At 37.1% G+C, this 20,415-nt stretch overlaps 1 protein-coding gene across 5 annotated transcripts in view; it reads left to right on the forward strand.

Annotated features, from left to right (window-relative positions):
- Nucleotides 1–14,431: 14,431 nt before the first annotated feature.
- Nucleotides 14,432–20,415, forward strand: part of CDK19 (cyclin dependent kinase 19) — an 88,836-nt gene continuing 82,852 nt past the window's right edge. For 2 of the 5 annotated variants that reach the window (XM_026666675.2, XM_087942272.1), the window contains exon 1: nt 14,696–15,122. In XM_026666675.2, the coding sequence (XP_026522460.1) occupies nt 14,995–15,122 (128 nt within the window). In that variant the 5' untranslated portion in view covers nt 14,696–14,994. The other 3 variants (XM_026666677.2, XM_087942282.1, XM_087942287.1) reach the window with 3 other exon arrangements.

A 20,415-nucleotide genomic window follows, 5' to 3' on the forward strand; every position in this document is an offset into this window, starting at 1 on the left:
TTGAAAATATGTTGAAATATTTGTGTAAGAAAGATCTCTGCTCAAAATTAACTACAATTAATCCACTATAAGAGACTTTTGTATCTCCTCCCACAAAGTACATGCATGAGTCTATGCTGGGAAAATATTTTGCAGAGGCACAAATCTAAACAATTAACTTTTGTTTGTATGCTACAAATGTTATTAAACATTTTCATGTTATTAAAGAAAGAAGTGGGGAGAAAAATAAAATTTTAACCAAAAATAAGAACTTTGGACTAACTTTTAAACATCTATCCTAATTAAGATAGTGCAAATTTATTGGGATAATTCATGAAATTGAGCAGAGGAATATACTTTCATAATGTAATTATTTCAAGAATTATAAAATGAGTTATAGCTTTATTAGTCCCTTAAAACATATAATGGAATATCTTTAATGGAACAAACAAAATACTAAATGAGAAAATGTTCCAGTTCTCCAGTATTCTTTACCACAAAATGTTACAAAAGCAAGTAAGAGCAGCATTTTATAATGGTATTTTAACCAGGTCTACAGTTCAAACATGGTATCAAAATCAAAATTGTTAGTGGTATGTGTAGTGCCAAATTAATCCTGCCCCTTAGATAACAATAAAATTATTGCTCCTGCAGCTCTGAAATATAACAGCCATTTTGTCTATTCTATCAAAGTCTTTACTCAATTTTGATTTATTTCAAAAATAGCACAAAAGCAACATACAGTTCTCTGAAAACAGATTGAATTAGTTGTTACTTCTAAATAAAATCAGTAAGATGGTATTATAATTCTGTATCAATTATTTAAAAAATTATTGCTATCTAGAATGAATTAACAATATATGGTCAACTCACTCTGAGTGAGGTCAGTGGTCTCCAAATTTGATTGATAGATAGACAGACAGACAGACAGACAGACCTAATATATCCTAGGATAGCCTCTGCATAGGAGAAAGAAAATATGTCTGTGTGTATTTTTATACTGACATGTTTTCAAAAGGTACCTAGGGATTTACAAGATAAACTCTAACACAACCACTATAAAATCATATATCGTATTTTTTTAATTATAATTATAGATGTTTCTCAAGTGATAAGATCTCAAACATTACAGGCTTGTCTAAATCAGGGGTCGCCAACCTTTTGGACCTCAGGGACCACCAAACTCATAATTTTAAATCCCAGGGACCACTAATCGGTTCTGTGGGCATGGCCTAATTTGTGGGTGTGGCTTGGTCATCATATGACTGGCTGGGCATGGCTTGTATGTAAATATTATAAATATTTATATAAATATTGAATTTGTTATAAAAAAACAGCAACTTTTACCCAAAATCAGGCAAAGCAAGCAGGCAGATTGAGTTGCTCACAGAATCACAGATTCATTCAGAAATCTATCTGCCATTGGCTAGCTCAGTCTGTCACATAAAATTTGCTAGCAAGCAAACTCACAAAATTAACTCACAACATACCATGTATGTAAATATTGAATTTTTTTATTTAAAAAAGAGCAACTTTTACCCAAAATCAGTCAAAGCAAGCAGGCAGATTGAGTTGCTCACAGAATCAGATTCATTCAGTGATCTATCTATCTGCCATCGGCTAGCTCAGTCTCTCAAATTTGCTTGCTGTGAGTCTGCACTGAATAACAGAAACTTTAGTCCTAAGGGAGCTTCAGCTGTGCTTAAAAGCAGAGCCAAAGATCTAAAGACTAGCTAGAAAGCAAGAAATCCAACCATTTCCTGCTTCCTAGCTACTCTAAATCTCCCAGCACAGCAGAACTGATATTGGTCGGAAAAAAGAAAAATAGCAATTTAGCAAGCAAGTTTGCTGGGTAAGGAGTGAGTGGGCGGGGAGCGTTCCTGGGGGCCAGGTGGACGGCGCAGCCTTGTGCTTTTGCACAGCCTGGATTAATTGCTTTGGGGGGGGTGCTCTGGGGGTGAGATTTCTCTGCAGCCCACCAAAAAATTTTCATGGGCCACCTGTGGGCTGCGGCCCACCGGTTGGCGACCGCTGGTCTAAATCACCTTTCTAAATATAAAGAGGGAGAGTGCCATGTGGATTTCCACAGGAATACTATCAGCAGGTGAGGAGCTGTCGCTGGGAAGCACTGACTTTTGGATTTTCCCCCAATATTCTCTTGGGTTACTCAGCATTCCCACATCAGCCATGCTAACTGGAGATAGGTAGATTTTGCTACAAATCCCTGGGCACCAAAGCTTATAGAGTTTTATCAGTGAAAAACAGCACTTTGAATTGTACCTGGGAGCCTATTGGTAATTACTATCGGGAGCCTGCAAAATTGGCATTATATGTGAGAAGTACCTCTTCCAAATGACGGGCCCTGTGGTATTCTGCATAAATTGCATCTTTCAGGTATTCTTCAAAGCCAATCCCATGTAGCCTGCACTGTAAGTGAGAGTCATTGTTGTCAGCATTTCTTTCTTCAAGAAAGAATACTATTGGTTTTATTCAGTGGTGAAAGGAGAACACCAAGCCATTACAGAAAAATGATATGAATTGAGAGGAGATAAATAAAATAAAATTGAGAAAATTTAAAATGTTTTGTTTTATGTGTATCTATGTATTGTTTGTCTTGAAAATAAAACTTGTTTTTTTAAAAAAAAAAAGAAAAATAATTGAGTCCTGGGAAGTAGAAAGTATGAGAAGAAACTCAAAACAATGCTGCCTTCATTATGTTATATATAAGTTGAAGTACTTAATACAGTCTTACTATGATTCAACTTTTTCCCAGGAAAAATCCTGACAACCCCACACACACTGGGCCAAGACTTTCTAATAGAGATTTATAACTGAATATAATTTGCATATTAAGACATTTCCCAGTGGTATCATGCAAATGTTAACAATTAGACAAGAGAGAAAAGCTGAACTATGTCTGATCGGACCTCTTCCTGCTTCTCTGCCAACTGAAGCTCTACATTTTAGAAGAAGCAGAAGTGAACTTAAATTTTTTGCAGGTAGTCCAGAAGGATCTTATGATCAATGGAATTCATGATCCTAAGAAATTGAAAAAGACCAGGAAGGGAGCCTTCCTCACATCTAGAACCCATATAAGTCACCAACTAGCACAAACTGATACCCTAGTTTGAAACCTGATTAAAAAGAATGCAGATAATCTACTTTCTCTAGGGGAATTGGAATCCTACTACCATGATGAATAGAATGATTGTAGAAAAACTAATGAAACTATTATGAGAGAATTCCATTGACTTGGTCCAGTAATGATTCCTATTTATAATGAAATAAAAGGTTAATTTTGGTCTCCCCGCACCCCCCAATATAGTGCAGTAGGCTTGATTTCAGGCTTTTGCTTCTGATTTTGTTCACATATTTACAATTCTCCAGGATCAAAAAACTAGGGTAGTCTTTCACTTGTATATTACATGTATACTTTGTCAGACGCACTTATTACTAGTTGGCTTCCAGATGTAATTCAAGATTTATTATTTATTAAATTTATTGGCCACTCATCAGAGTAATCCTGGACTCATATTTGTGGTCATAAAACAGTGTATATCTGCTGTATAGTCTTCTCCAATTATTTCTGCTGATCCTATAAAATCAGCAATAGAGCGATATAAATTCTAATAATAATTACACCTGGTTAGCTGCCACAAGAAGATTGCACAGACTGACTACAAACAATGACATGAGAAAGTAGCAACAATGGTGCATTGAAATATCTGCAAAAAAATACTATTTATATTATTTGCCTGCAAGCAAGAACTAGTGGGGCCATAAAATAAGAAAAAGTAATAGAAAATGAAGCTAAAGTGCACTTGCCATAACAACACTCCAAACTTAATCAACTGTCAATAAAGATTAAAAAAAACTCTAAATAGTGGACATGGCAGTACCTGGAGACAGCAGAATAGAAGAGAAAGAACTGAAGAAGATAGCAAAGACCTGCAAAATAGAAATAGAATGATTGAAAAAAGAAAGCAAAGGTAATACCAATAGTAATAGGAGCCTTGGATGCAATTGCAAAACAAGACTTGAACACTATTGGCATTGACAAAATCACCATCAGTCAGTTGCAAAACACACTTTTGCTTGAAACATCTTATATCCTGCAATGATTTGATAGATGGATAAAAATATCAAATGCAGTCTCAACACCTGGCTGACCATGCAATGAACCATAGTAGTAAATTAATAATCATTAACATTAATGTTTTTTGGCTGAGTGATCTACACCCACTCATTGCCAAGCTGTTTAACAATATTGGAAGGAGGTGAAATCAAATATTGATTAACATCTCACAAAACTTACCTGATAATAAAAGATCCAGCAAAAGGGGCACCACTGGGCAACTATAGGCCAATTACCTGCTTACCATTAACTTTCAAATTGCTAACTGATGAGGTAGTTGATGCAATTAAACAGCATCTAGTTGAAAATTATAGAGAAGGAAGACCAATTTTAACGTGAGGATTGAATACACAAAGGTGTTTGATTCCCTGTTGTATAATTGGATAATCAAGTGCCTAGAAATAATGAGTCAGTAGAAACATCAGAACATTTGTGCAAAAATCAATGGCACAATGGAAGACACAGTTGCTGGTCAATTGTGATAGACTGAGAGAGGTTAATATTAAGAGGAGAATTTTTCAAGGAGATGCATTATCACCACTACTGTTGGTATTGTTCGTACTATTTATCATTGTACTGGTTCCTTTGTCAACAATACTGAACAAGTGAAGCCATGGCTATGAAACATCAGAAACATCTGCCTGGCTAGCTTACTTACTTTACAGAGAAGATCTTGTACAGAAAAACACTTCTGAAATACTGCTCAACACTGTCTATATATACAGTGAAGTTATTGCAATGGAGTTTGGACTGGATAAATATGCCACCCTCAACAGAAGGAAAATAGTGAAAACTATTCAGTGAAAATGGTGAAAAGATAGTGAAGAAATCAAGATGCCCTATGGAAATAATATCAAGAGTTTGGATAGAAATGATCACTACAAATACCTGGGCACCCTAAGCTGACAACATCAAGCACACTAAAAAGTCAAGAAAAAGATTGGAAATGAATATATCATGAGCGTGAAGAAGACCTTCAGACCAGTAGAGATAATGCCCTCAAGGCAATTAACACTAAGGCAATTCCATTCCACAGCTAGAATATGGATTGGACTTGAACAGAACTAAAAGCCCTAGTTAGGAAGACCAGAAGAAGAATGACAATGAGTTACATCAGTGGTATCAAACTCAATTTCATTGAGGGCCTCATCAGGATTGTGTTTGACCTCGGAGGGCCGAGGTAGGCATGTGGGGCATGTCCATGATGGACGTGGGCGGGGTGGGCATAGTGAGCTTGACATGGGATCACACCTCCACACACATGGTTTTATACACTTATAAAAATAGAGAGGCGTACATTTCTGTGATTTTGTTTTCTTAATACATACTTGATCTACTTGATCACCCTATGAGAGAGAGAGGCCAGATCAAGAAACTGACTCCATAGGAAGACTAGAACTACAAAATTATTGACATAGGCTATAGTAGCAGAATCCTGCAAGCCTGAAAGATAAAATATTTTACCTTTCCTCACTTTTATAACCTTTTGAATCAGGGATGGCCTCCTGCACCACATACAGCCCCCCGCGCCCCATTTTGGCTGCCAGAGTACTGCAGGAGAGGCTATCCAGGCCCAGAATAAGGCATCATTTTCAGTAGAAGCCGGTCCTTTGCTATTTCCAAGCCTGTCCCATGGGCCAGATCTAAGCACCCTGTGGACTGGATCCAGCCCATGGGCCTTGAGTTCGACACCCTTGAGTTACATCCTTCATACATGCAGCAGTTGCTAGAAGAAAAGTTGTGTACCCATCACAAAAAAGGCTGAAAACAAAGAAATAATGATTTGCTATTACAAATCCTCTTGAGAAGAGGATATCTGAAAAGAATACATCAGTTCCAGAAAAAATATCCAGAATCAGAAATAACACAACATAGGCCAGCAAATCAACATCCATTTATTATACAAAATAAAGTATTTGAAGATTCAGAAGTGGAAGAACTGCAGAGGTCTACAGGGGGCTTTTTTTTTTTTGCCAGAAATAGCTCACACTGTAGAGACAAGCAAAGGAGTGTTGGCTGTATAAGAAGCCAGCCTATTGAATCATTTTCATTTCCAAACCAAGCCCCTCTCTTCAGCCTTCTCAGACAAAGAGAAATTGAAACAAAGAATAACTGACCATCTAGAGTAGCAGAAAATACCCCAGACTAATGTTGCTTGAATTGAAGCCTGGTCCAAAGAAACAACTAGCACAAGTATTAAAAGATGCCAATACTGTAATATCAACTATAAGCACCAGAACTAAAAGTCCTGGATATGAAAGCCAGAAAAATATGCCCTTCATCCATGCAGCAACATTGCCAGACTCTATTTACCAATGAAAATGGGTGGGTGTGGAATGCTGCAAGTCTACCAGATAGTTGAAAAAGAAAAGAAGGGCATTAGAAGACTATCTGGAGGACAATGATGCTGATGCACTAAAACCCATGAAGGCTTACTGAATACTCTACCCGACTCTGTAGTTTCTTCCCCAAACCCCAAAAACTTTAACCTTAGACACCATTTCATGTATTCACAACTATGTATACACTTATTATCTTGTAAACAATTGGCAAATCAAATAAATAAAATAAATAAATAAATAAATCAAACTGACCTATAAGAAAGATCAAATGAAGAACAGAAAAGAGATGCTGAAGTGAAGTATTACATAGCCAGTACACAAAAAAAATAGTAGGCAAAGCAGAAAAGTTAATATTTAATGCTTAACTTTATTGTGATTATTAACCAACACTACAGAATTAACATTCAAACATTCAAAATATCCCAAACTAAATTGAGAATGCCAGGACAGTTAAGGAAAATATATACAGACAAAAAAAATGGCTAAAACAAAATATCAAATAATATATGCAAAAAACTTGCTCAGGGTACAGATATACAACACAAAGAAATTAAAATTAGCAATCTGGATAACATATACTTAGAATAACAGTATAAAATATAAATACTATATACATGCACCTGTGTGTATATATATCTCTGTGTACATACATGCATACATATACATACATTTACACCCACTCATGTACATTTGTAAATAAAACAGTAAAAAACAAATGAGGTTTTAAGAATTATAAGAGACAGAAAGACTAATTGTGCAAATGCATACTGTATAAAGGCAGAATAGAGAAGACAGCAACAAACAGCAAATGGTATCTCTTCAAAGAAGCAAAAGTGCACAATATGATTACAAACAATGTCATGACAAAGTAGGAATAGTGATGCATTGCAATATCGCATGTCTGCATGCAACAACTGCAAAGAACCACAAAATAAACCAAGTAATAGAAAATATTATTATAACTATTATTGAGAAAGAATTGATACATGGACAAATATGCCAAATCCAGTGTAAATATCTGGCTAACTAGATGACCAACTATAATATAATCTTATGGGACTCAAGAAATATAATTTCTCTCCTGCTGTGCCTTGCCTGCCCTCCTGTGCACCCCCCTCCACAAATCTGTATGGCCTGAACTCTTCTGTGCTCACTAGGAAGATACATGAACTTAGTAGAATCATTGCCTTCTGCCAGTCAAGTTTTAATAACATATCACAGGTTGACTTATTTATGCATGAACAAATCATCTCTGAGCATGGTCTTATTAAAAATTGAACTGGCAAATTTTACTAGCAAAAGCCTGAGACCAGAGGCATGAACAATCTGGACTTTGGACTCAACTGAAACCACTACTCTAGACTGAAGCAATCAGGACTCTAGACTGGTCAGCAATCAGGCTGAACTGAAGGCCATTATCAAATTACAAGTTGTCCTGGAATGGCTCACCCAGCAATTCCTGTCATACTTTCGCATACTTATCACTATTCTAATGTTTTTGTTGTCCCTCACAATTCCCCTGGATCCTAAGACCCCCTTTTCTTCTTCCATGTCCCCTAGCTCCAAATCACTTCATTTCCATTGTCCTCCATTTACATAATACTATTTTGGTGGACTAATCAACATAGAAAGTCACTCCAAACTGCCATCTCCTCATGCAATTCTTACAGCCTCAGCCTCTTACTTCCTACTAGTAATAATTCTTCCTCCAGTCTTTCAGTCCGTACTGATAATATCTGATAATATCACCCACTTTGTTGAGTTTTGTGGTACTTTTAACCATTCTTTTCATTCTATTATAAGCAGTTTCTGCATATTTCCATTCATTTTATTGGGAGAGTATCTTTTAATACTTTTTCATAAAGAACCTGTATATCATCTTCTTGCAATTCTCCCTTCTTTCTTATTTCTTTCATTATATTCAGGTCAATTTGTTCCCAAGCTCTTGGTACTACCAAACAGTGATCTGTTTAATACATTAGAACCTCTCCCAAAGTTGCTTTTTCAAGAGGCAACTGGACTTTCTGTTTTTTCTTTGAAGACGTTTTGCTTCTCATTCAAGAAGCTTTTTCAACTTCTCCAGAGCTGAAGAAGCTTCTTGGATGAGAAGCGAAATGTCTTCAAAGAAAAAACAGAAAGTCCAGTTGCCTCTTGAAAAAGCACCTTTGGGACAACCATGACTGAGAATTTCCATAGATATCAGAACCTCTCATCATTTTTGTACTTTTCACCAATCTTCTCAAACTTTAATGATATATAAATCAAGGTTTTAAATTTACATTCATTTCTTTATATGCACATGTATTAATAGATTTATGTTTAAATCTTAAAACAAAACTTCTTAAAATTGATATTCCCAAACAACTTATCATTCATTATTGAATTTCTTAAAGACTCAATCACTTTTTTAAAACTCTCCCATTCTTCAGTTAACCCTATTTAACAAAATAATTTTCCTCTGGTTTGCATTTATTCAGAAGGTTGCAGAATTTTCACCTCAATTTCATCATTCAACATGGTGTAACATGCAAGTGTCATTTACCGACAGATTTCTACTTTCATATGTACTTACAACCATCCAGATAACACCATTTCATACTGTTTTACAATTTGGTTAGTTCATTTGTAATTATATATTTAGTATCCTGAGAGATTCACTAATTCTGCTTGCCAATATTAGGCCACCTTTATTAAACCATAGCACATTATTTGCCTTCTCTTGAGTTTCCAAACACAGAACATGCCTTCATGTTACTCATTCATACTGCTTATCGTTTATATTTCTACATCATAATTTTCTATATATATGCTTCTCACCAGATGTGCCCATAAATATTGCCCTCTGTTATCAATCATGCTTCTGACTGGTTAAGGCTTTCATTGAATGTTTTTAGTAAGGGTGAAAGAATAGACTAAGTTAACAGTTTTAATCCTATTATGCCACTTGCAGCATGTCCTGTAAAATCATAAGGACAGAATTATTCCAGGTTTAAACCTGGAATTGTACTTATTGAAACTACATCTTAGACCCATTTGTAAATTATACTTGAACTATACTGGAAAATAGGGTAAAATAAGACAAAATCCTGCCCAGTAAAGTTTAATTTTCCAATCATTTAGCTATAGTTATCTAACCAATCTAAATTTTATTAAATACTTATGGGTAAGCGAACATTTAAATATATTGAAAATGTGAATTGGGTCCAATATGAAATGCTGCATCTTTCTTGATTAAATTAGTATTGATACATGCTAAATAGATAATTCCTTTATAGCAGATAACTCAGATCATGTGAAGTATTAGTACCGCTTTAGCCTTAGTAAGACCACACTTAGAATACTGCATCCAGTTTTGGTTACCATGATGATATGGAAAGACTCTGGAAAGAGTGCAGAAAAGAGCAACAAAGATGATTAAGGGGCTGGAGGCTAAAGCATAGGAAGAATGATTGCAGGAATTGAGTATGTCTAGACTAGTGAAAAGAAGGGCTGGGGTGACATGATAATAGTATTCCAATATTTGAAGGGCTGCCACAAGGAAGAGGAGGTTAATCTATTCTCCAAAGTTCCAGAAGGCAAGACAAGAAACAATGGAGGGAAACTAATCAAGGAAAGAAGCGCCTTAAAATTAAGGAGAAATTTCTTAAAATAAAATGTGAGAACATTTAACCAGTGGAACAGCTTGTCTTCAGATGTCGGTGCTCTACCACTGGAGGTTTTTTAGAAGAGACTCGACAGTTACTTGTCTAGAATGGTATATGGTTTCCTTTTTGAGCTAAAGGTTGGACTAGAAGACCTCCAAGGTCCCTTCCAACTTTGTTACTGTTTTTATGTCATCCTAACTATGAAATTATCTCTGTAGATTTATTTATAGGTCTTTTTATAGTTTTGCATTACACTTTGTTTTGTTTTTACTATTTATTAATTTATATGCGGCCAATCTCACTCTGAAAAGCGACTGAGCGATTTATTATTTGTCATGCTTAGTATTTATATCTATACTAAACAAAAAAGGGAAACTGTTCTATAGAAATAGATTAATTTATAAATTAAAGAATCAAAAATAGGGCTTCCCAACTAAAATTTAACAAAAAACTAATATTCATGGTGCAACCAGAACATATAAAACAGTTGACTTTTTTCTTTTTCCTATTATATGAAAAAAAAAAATCTTCTACTGAGTGGCAGTTATCATAATATGGATATTTTTACATTAGAGATGAAAAAAGCTATATAGTCCTCCAGATGATGAACTCCAGCTCCTATCAGCCATAAATCATAGTCATTATATCTAAACAACTGTCATTAAAAACTTCTGCATGTTATTTCTATGTAGTACTTCTATATAGTGCTAGCAGGAAATGATTCTGAACCAATTAATTTTGATTATAACTAAAATATCCAGGAATGTTGAAAAATCTAACTTGCAAAAGAAATTTACTTAATTCTTAGTGCAAACTGTCTTATATATGATTTCACTCTCAATAAGATATATACTTATCTTTCCTTTTTATGTTTCCCTTTTCCATATAAGTTGTAGCTTGGAAGCAGACTGAAATGTTTAATACTGTCATTATCATAAAAGGCTCTTTTAAAAATGAAGTGCATCAATATATATTGCAACTTCGAAGTAAATTTTAATGTAGGGATGGGTAGGATATCCAGAAACAACTTTGTTTTCATTATCGCTGGCTATGCTGGCTGCAGCTGTTTTTTTTTTTCCCTTAACTGGTTTAGTTGTTTTTTAAAAGTGAAATTTACTAAAGTTCTGCCAAGTTTCCTCTTTTAACACAAGTGACAGGAAGAATGATAAAGCAGTAGTGGTTTTTTTTTTTTAAACTTTTCCACTGGCCCTCAAAAGACATGACCACAGAAACAAAAGCAATCGGCATTTGTTTTTTTAGAAGCAGTGGAAAAGAAGCAGGGGCTGTGTTAACTGCAGTCCAGATACAATACCTGGCTATTCCCATGATTAAAGCAGAGGAAGGGTTGAATAAAATCTATTCCATGTTAAGTAATATTCTGTATAGGTTAACATTGTGCTCTCTTCCAATGTATAGAATAAGAAAGACATAAGCTTGGCTTATTTCAGGCAGCATTGTAAAATATTGAAGGTGGATGAGTGGTGGTCTTTTTAATACAGGCATTAAGATATTGCCTGTTAGGATTTGGAAGAAAGTGACAGTAGCATAGCAACATGGCCCAGTTGCAAAAACAGAAGGGGTACCACCCTCAGTAAAGGCTGAATTCATAAATTGTGCATTTGAGTTGATGAGCTGTATCTTCTAGGATATTGCTTCTTTTTCTCAACTCGTTTAATAGTCTCATCATCTCCATTGCATCTAATGGCCTCTAAATATGTTATTCCTTTTTTCCTGTAGCTTTTTCTTTTCTGCTTTTGCAAACTATAGGATTGCCCTTATTTGCTTCTATATTCTTAAGCAAATACTTTCATTTTACATAAATGGCACTATGCCTGAATATTTGAAAAAGAACAAATGTGTAAGACATTGACATGTGATAGGTTCTTTTTCAGGTTCTAACTAGTCAGTAAATGAGCCAATCACTCTTTTCTAAGTTCTATGCCCCCAAACTTTTTAGTAACTTTCAATTTTCAATTGTCATTCCTTGGCAACTACGAGTATGTTTCCTAGCGCTGGAAGTTAAAACCCAGCCCTCTCCTAGAAAAATGAAATATTTTAGGAAATACTAAAAAGGCAGAATATTTCCCCTAAAAGAAACTCAGAGGCAGAAACTCCCCCCCCCCCCCAACCTTTGTTAATGGGCCATTAAGGCCTGGGCTAGTCTATTCTACATAACAAAGATCTACCTCCTTCAGGCAGAACCATTCAATTGCCCTTCATTGCATCACCCACCAAATTTCAACCAAACTTAGCACACAACCTACAAAACTAGCTATGACCTCTGGCAGCAACCAATCAGGATACACTTCCTGTGCTCCAGGAAGTTCCAAGCCAGAGACTCAGCATCCTGCCCCTTTTCTTCGCCCAAGACCTCCAAGGCATGTGATCCTGTCCACTTTCCAAACAGCCTCCATGTTTCGGTATCTTTTTCTCCACTTGGAACTGAACTCAGATAGATATTTCTTCCAACGCTAGTTAGCTTGTAAACCTCAGAATTTTTTAACTTCTAAAAACAAAGGTATGGATGATGCAGTTTTACTTAAATAAAAACAGCATCAAAAATGATTTTAGAGGAATGGCAATGTATAACCACATGATTACCTGTGGTTAACTGAACCATGATTTATATAATCCATTTTGTTTTATAAAAATAAATTGATTAATCACACAGATTGGTTCACATTAAAATAGATTAAAATGTAGTTGTTAAATTGAAGGACAGGAGATAATGCAAACACAAGTGTGTTAACATACATTAATCCTCTTTATGACATTAAAAAAAATCAAATAATGAAACTGGCCTTTCAGTATAATAAGACTACATTTATAGCAGCAGCAAATTTAGTAACTCAGGGCTCATCTTTACCAGACCAGAGTGGAATGGATTTAAAGCACGCATCCAATCATGGCCTCTTATCAATGGCTCAAAGTAAACAAAAATCCAGAAACATGGTGTTTGCTTAGGCAGGGAGATCATCAAAGAGAAGGATGGGCTGGTGGAACTGCAAGAAAGAGGGTGGGGGGGAGTGGATTCCAAAGAGTAGCAAAAGTATTGGGAATGGGAGTTTTAGGGGAGGGGGGGACCTGCAGAAGTAATTCGGGGAGGGGGGGGAATTTACTGATTTCTTCTGAATAAAGAGATACTTCATTCTAGGTCAAGGGTCTTCAAACTTGGCAAGTTTAAGACTTGTGGACTTCAACTCCCAGAATTCCTGAGCTAACATGACTGGAGGAGGAATTCTGGGAGTTGAAGTCCACAAGTCTTAAAGCTGTCAAGTTTGAAGACCCCTGTTCTAGGTGGATGTTTGATGGTCAAAGGCTCAAGGTTTTTGGTAAACAACTGATGAGAAAGGTATTCTGTTGAGCACTGAGTCCAATAGAAAGCAATAAAAAGGACACCTGAGTTTGCAGATGCATGACTGTGTGATTATATATATACCTCTTATAGTATTTGTTCATAATGCAAAAAAAAAAAACATTTTAAAAATTAAAAAAACAAGCATGTCAAAATGTTGCCACAGCCCCATAATATTTTACCACAAAGGATAAAATATAAGGCTATTCTGTGGGTGTGCATTTTGACGTTTTGAGCCTTTTTCAATCTGTAAACTAACTAGGTTTGATGCTCCCCTCCTTTTTGAGGTACTTTTAGTGAAGAATCAGGAAGCCTGTCAGAATAGGTGGAAGCACGTATGAAGCGAGTTTTTGACTTTTTAAAAATTGATATTTGTATTTTGAATATTTCAAGAAAATTCTTCCGGGTACATTAAGAACTGGTGATAGTAAATGAAATACTTGTAAACTAATTCCTCCAAGACTGTTTCGAAGCTACGGCCTTTTCATTTAAGCCAAACCTAAAGATGTTTGTCTTTATCTCCTATTCTTTTCCGAGTGGGATTAGGTGCACTGCCCCACATTTTCATCGGAAGGTGGGGGATTTTATACGCATTACCTGTAGAACAATGCCACCCATCTAATGGCATGTCTCAACTGCTATTGCCTTACTCATTGCGACCATTATTCTTTCGCCCAGCGTTATGCCAAGGCCGAGCAGCCATCGGTGAGAATCGCGCGGCCGGAGTCATTAATAATGTATCCAGGACGGGGGAAGGGCGGGAAACCCGAAGCATTGGAGCGAGGAGGGGACGAACCGCTCCAGCCGAGTGCTTTGCCCGCAACGATCAGCGCAAAGCTCCGCCCTTCCAACGAAAGGATTGAGAACAGTATTTTAATTTCGGCGACCGGACCGCTTCATTGGTCGAGGAAGAAAAGGCGGGACGAATTCTAGCCAATAGAAGCGAGGGAAGGAATGAAGGGTAGGGCTTCAACCTGAATGACAGCTCGGGAGATAAACAAGTCCCTGCGCGAGACTTCTCCATTAACCGAGCTCCGTAACCTAGTTTTTCCCTCCAGAAGAAAGCAGCTGGTGGCAGGCCAAGGGAATGAGCTCGCTTCCCGATTTCTTTAATGAGCCATTCGCCACTCGTTCACAACGTGAAGAGTCAGCAACTTCCCAGCACCCACTCAGCAATAATCGAGGGAGCGCGCCGTAACGCGCAAGCGCTTGCTGGCCAAGGTACTGCAAGAGACTCTGGGCCTTGTAGTTCCGGCATTCCCAGTCTTCCCCAAGCGCCTGCGAATTCGCGCCTCCATCACTACTACCTGACCCAGAAGCCCTTGCGACTCTAACTCTTGGAAGCCGTAGTTGAAGCGGGTGGCGGCTGAGGGGACTCCCCCCACTCCCCCCAAAACCCAAAACAAGGAAATGGTGCCCAGTATGGTGGCCTCGTGCCCTTGCGCTTGAATGCTGCCGGTCCCGCCGCCGCCGCCGCCTCACCCCGTTGCCCACCTCCCTCTCTTCCTTCTCTAGTCGCTCCTTCCATGGGTGAAAGACATGGACTACGAGTTCAAATCCAAGCTGGCGGCCGAGCGCGAGCGGGTGGAGGATCTGTTCGAGTACGAGGGCTGCAAAGTCGGGCGAGGCACCTACGGGCACGTCTACAAAGCGCGGCGCAAGGACGGGTAAGAAGGAACCGGGAGGCGGGGAGCGGGAAGAGCGCGGCGGCGGCGGCCCAGGGAGCCGAAGCGTCGGTTCCGCAGCGACTGAACTTTCAAGCCCTGCTCCTTTCCGCGGTGCCGTCCCAGCAGCGGGGCTTAATTCCCGCACCCGTCGAGCTGGGGGGTTGGAGGGCAGGGCAACTAACTGCAGGGAGAGCCTTTGGTGGGCGGATCTAAGGGTCACAGTAGGCGGGGCCAGTGGTGGGCGGAGCCAGAGTCGAGGAAACTCCGAAAGCGTTGAGTACCTACGAGGCAGATTGGTGGTGCAGGAATTTGAACCCCCGGCAACAGCAAAAGCATCTTTTGGGAATGGACGCTTTTCTATGCCAGGGGGGAAAAAAAAGTCAAAGGCTGTCCCATTGAAGCTGAAATTAAATCTTTGTTTGGGAAGAGAAAAAACAAACCACCCTACTTTAGCACAGCGATTTCTACCGTTTAAGAAAAAGGTGCCGGTTGGGTGAAATGATGCAAGCTGTCATTTCTTCTGCTTTCCTTATTTTCTTTCAACAAGAAACAAAGATCGAGAGTCCTAAGTGAGTTTCCCTAACTAGAAAGCGGACAAGTCAGCTTCCAGGGAAGGAACTCTTCTGCTTTTCCATTCTAGTCTAAATCCTGGGTACTTTTCTCCCTGCGTTATCACAGCACCCAAGATTGGTTCCACGACACTACCTAAACTTTTTGCTTGAACAGACAGCTTGATCCCAATGCTTGTGTGAACAACACAACCCAGAGGACTAATCCTAGGACTTTTTAATCTTCTCATTTGCTCTCTTTTGGCAATGAGTGGATTCAACTTAGTTCACTCATTTCTTGCTATACTTTCTAGAAAAAGAAAGTGAGGAGAGATCGTTTGTTTAATGCAAGAACAGCGACTGTCTTTATACAATTGCGTGCCTTCTGTTTTCTTTGTGCTGAGTTCTTGATGGAAGGGATTGCATGGTTGCTGCTGTCTCCTCACTCTTTGGGATGAACATGCACCCTTCTCACTGGTAGTGCAGCAGGAAGGATTAGGCATAGTGGGACCGTCAAAAAGAAAGGCTTTGGGTGAAAGGAAACATTGCCTGTATGATGGTTCTGTTTCGTTCTGGGGTTTGAAGAAGTTGGCTAATTGGATCCAGTCCCCACTTTCACAACGGGGTGGAATGAGGTGAAGCATCTATGCCCTGAAATGTCTTACTCTGTACAGTAGTGGGCTCTTAGAAGTGGGAGCAATTTACTGGGGCAGCTTGAAACCTTCCCTGCTGGCCATTGATTTTGCTTGTGGGAAGCCAGCAAATGCCTATTACACGATGTGGCCATAATCAGGACCCAGACACTCAAATGCCTGGGTTGTGATCTTGTGGCCATGAGGATGCTGTGACGTCTGTAACTTACAGAACAGGTTGTAAGTTATTTTTTTTTTGGTATCGTCGTAACTTTGAACAGTCAATGAATGAATGGAAGTAAGCCAAGGACTATTGGTACTGCATCACCCATCTAAAAAGGCAGAAGTGGTTGCTTGTATTTTTGTTTATTAATATCTCTGTGGGCAGAGAAATACAAGAGTAAAATGGCCAAACTCAGATGCATTAAAGAAGGCGATTCCAGGGATCTTGGGGCAGGTTATCTCTCTTTCTACTACTATTTATTATTTTGATGGCATGCCTCACAAATGAGCTGGTTTTGGTTCATTGTAACAGGTAGCATTAATCATCCTTTCCAAAATCAGGACTGTAAAATTGAAGATGAAAAGAGGATGCATGTTGTAATCTTTCTGCTCCTTTAGCAATTAATTGCACAGAAAAAGGTAGCCCGAAAGACATAAGTGAAAAATGTATTGAAAAATAGAAAAAGGAAAAAGTGAGAAAAATAATCAGGATTGGGGATTCTTTAATAATCTCATATCCACCTTAAAATTGCTTCCGTACTTTAGAGCAGAGGTTCCTAAACTTTTTTATTATCACACACCTCTTTAATGTGAACAGCTTCTCTAAAATTCCAAACACCAAAATGAATACAAATGTACAAAGAAAACAATACCATTGAAAGTATGTAATGTAACAATGTAATTAAAAATTCTTCACTTACACACACATATACACACACACATACTTAAGTGTTTGCCTCCACCTTCCTAACGTACAGACAATGAAAAAATTAAAATCATAAGTTGAAGCGAAGTGCAAAAAGAAGAAAGGGAAGCGGCATACCATGGAAATACCCCCACCCACCACCGTTTACAAGATTAGTGGTATACCCCAGACTTTATATTTAAAAAAGAATAAATTATTTTAGAAAATACCCAGAAGTTCCAGGGAGCCAATCAGTCAGAGAATGTGATTTGTTCTGCATGGTGGATGATGGAGAAAGAGAAAGGATTAGCACTGGATATTGGTGATTGGCTCCTACCTTTAAAAATCATCAGATCTGATATAAGTAGTCCTCAGTTAATGATGGCATTTAGAACCAAGAACTCTGTTACTATGCAACCTGGTAGTAAAGTTTCAACATCACATGATCATGTTGACTGATATTGGCAATTCTAGTTGCATTCATTAGATACTCCCACACAATTATTAGTCATGACATCACACATGATTGCCATTTGTGACTTCCTGGTTTCCCATTGACTTGCTTATTGGAAACTAGCAGTGAAGGTTGTAAATGGTGATCACATGACTGTAGGATGCTGCAACCATCATATCTGCGATTGGCTCAATTGCAAGCTGTTTGCCAAGTATCTGAATTGCGGTCATGAATTGCAGAGATGCTGCAATGGCTACGACTTCAAGGACCAGATAAGTCTGCCTGTTCAGCACCACTGTAACTTTGTACAGTTGCCAAACAAATGGTTGTTAATCAAGGACTATCTGTACTGTGCTTGGATACGTTCATGCCAAATAAAACTATTTTTTTTAAAAAAATCATTGGTTTTTAAGACAAACATAGACAAACAAAACATAAAAACATCAAGCCATCTTCCATATATATACATACAGTGTGTCGGTTGGTTTACAAATTGGTGCTTCCGTTTCGTAGTCTTCAATTACAATTACATTGTATATATTCTCATATTTTCAATCAAATATTAAATACATTAATATTGTTAATCATTTAATTACACATTTATTCATTCATGTTTTACAAAATAATCCATATTTTACTTAATTTGTTTTATGACATTTCATATTATCATCTAAAATCTATCCTACAATCATTTTGTAGATATAATAAGAAAAGAATACATCTTCATATATTTATTATTTTCTAAGAATCTACATATTTCATTGCCATGTTTTATTGTCTAACCATTGATAGAATAGATCCCAAATTTTATAAAATTGTTTATCATCTTGTTCTCTGATTTCAAATGTCAATCTACTCATTTCAGCACATTCCAATATTTTCTTAATGATTTCCTCTTGTAATGGTATTTTCTCATTTTTCCATTTTTTGGCAAATACAATCCTAGCCACTGTTAATACATTTTACAATCAGGTATTTCAATTCTTTACTATATATTTCAGGTAAAATTCCCAATAAAAATATCTCTGGTTTCAAGTCTATATGCTTTTTGTCATTTTTTCCAACCACGTGTGGATTTTAGTCCAATATTTTTTAGCATCCGCACAAGTCCGCCACATATGGTAATATGAGCCAGGTGTCTGATGACATTTCCAACATTTTTCAGATTTGTTCTTGAACATTCTTGCTATTCTTGTCGGCGGGAAATGCCACCTGTAAAACATCTTATACAAATTTTCTTTATATGCTATTGACATTGTCATTTTATAATTTTGAGACCACAATTTTTGCCATTTCTCTAGATCAATCCCATATCCAAAATTCTTCCCCCAAGCAATCATTGTTTCTTTAACTTGTTCTTCTTCTAGTTTAATTTCTAATAAATATCCATACAATTTTTTAATCACCTTTTCATCAGTACCTGTCAAAATCTTATCTAAATCAGTCAGTTTATCATAGAAACCTTCTGTTTTAGAATCTTTATCATACCTTGAATCTATTTGCGCATATGAAAACCAATTCATCTTACCTTGTTCCTCTAATTTTTGCATAGATTTAAGTTCACCCTTTTCATTCAATATTTCACCATATCTAACTGTTTGTTCCTTTTTATATATTATAGGATAAGAAAATGCTTCAATAGTCGATAGCCAGACTGGAATTTTCAAATAACATTGTCTTTTAGTCTTCTCCCACAGAGACTCCCGTATATAATGTCTTCTAAAATACCCCTGTGTTTTAGTTCCTTTATACCATAGAAAAGCATGCCACCCCAACAACAGATCATGTCCTTCTAATGTTCAACAATCTAGTATTTCTTAATGTTATCCATTCCTTAACCCACATCAAATTTGTAACTTGGTAATACAACTCCCAATTAGGCAAACCAAATCCTCCTCTTATTCTGGCATCTTGCAAAAGTTTTAACCCTATTCTAGCTTTCTTACCTTGCCATATATATTTCAACACAATTTTATTTAAATCTTCAAAATAATCTTTTCCAAGCCTAACTGGAATTGTTTGGAACAAATAAAAAATTCTGGGTAGTATATTCATCTTGATTGTTGATATTCTCCCTATTAATAACAGTTGTAAATTCTCCCATTTCGCCAAATCTAGCGCTATCTGCTGCTTAAGTTTGATATAATTATTCTCTTTTAGTGTACTACATCTTGCTGTCAAATGTATCCCCAAGTACTTGATCTTATTCGTGACCTGAATTTTCAATAGATCCGCCAGTTTTGTCTTGATAGCATATTCTTTGTCAAGATCTTTGTTTTATCTTTATTTATTTTCAAACCAGCCACCTTTCCATATACCTCTATCTTTTCTATCAATTTTGATGCTCTTTCTAGTGGATCTTCTAAAATGAAAACCAAATCATCTGCGAATGCTTGCAATTTAAATTCTTCCTTTTTATTTTCATCCCTTTTATATCCTTTTCTTCTCTAATATTTCTGTTTGGCACTTCCAAGGTTAACACAAACAAGAGAGGTGGTAGTGGGCACCCTTGTCTTGTTCCTTTTCTTATATCAATAGAGTCAGTTCTCCATCTATCATTACCTTTGCCGTTTGATTATGATATATAGCTTCTATTGCTTGAATACATTTTTTACCAAAGCCCATCTGTTCCAGCTATGAATCGCCAATTCACATAATCAAATACCTTCTGTGCATCTAGAAATATCAATGCCATTTGTTTTTCAGGATGTGCCTCGTAGTATTCCAAAGTGTCCAATATTACTTTCATATT

The sequence above is a fragment of the Notechis scutatus genome, chromosome 1, assembly GCF_049901735.1.
Source record: "Notechis scutatus isolate UNSWTSFEM ecotype Mainland chromosome 1, rNotScu1.2, whole genome shotgun sequence".
Taxonomy (NCBI): Eukaryota; Metazoa; Chordata; class Lepidosauria; order Squamata; family Elapidae; genus Notechis; species Notechis scutatus.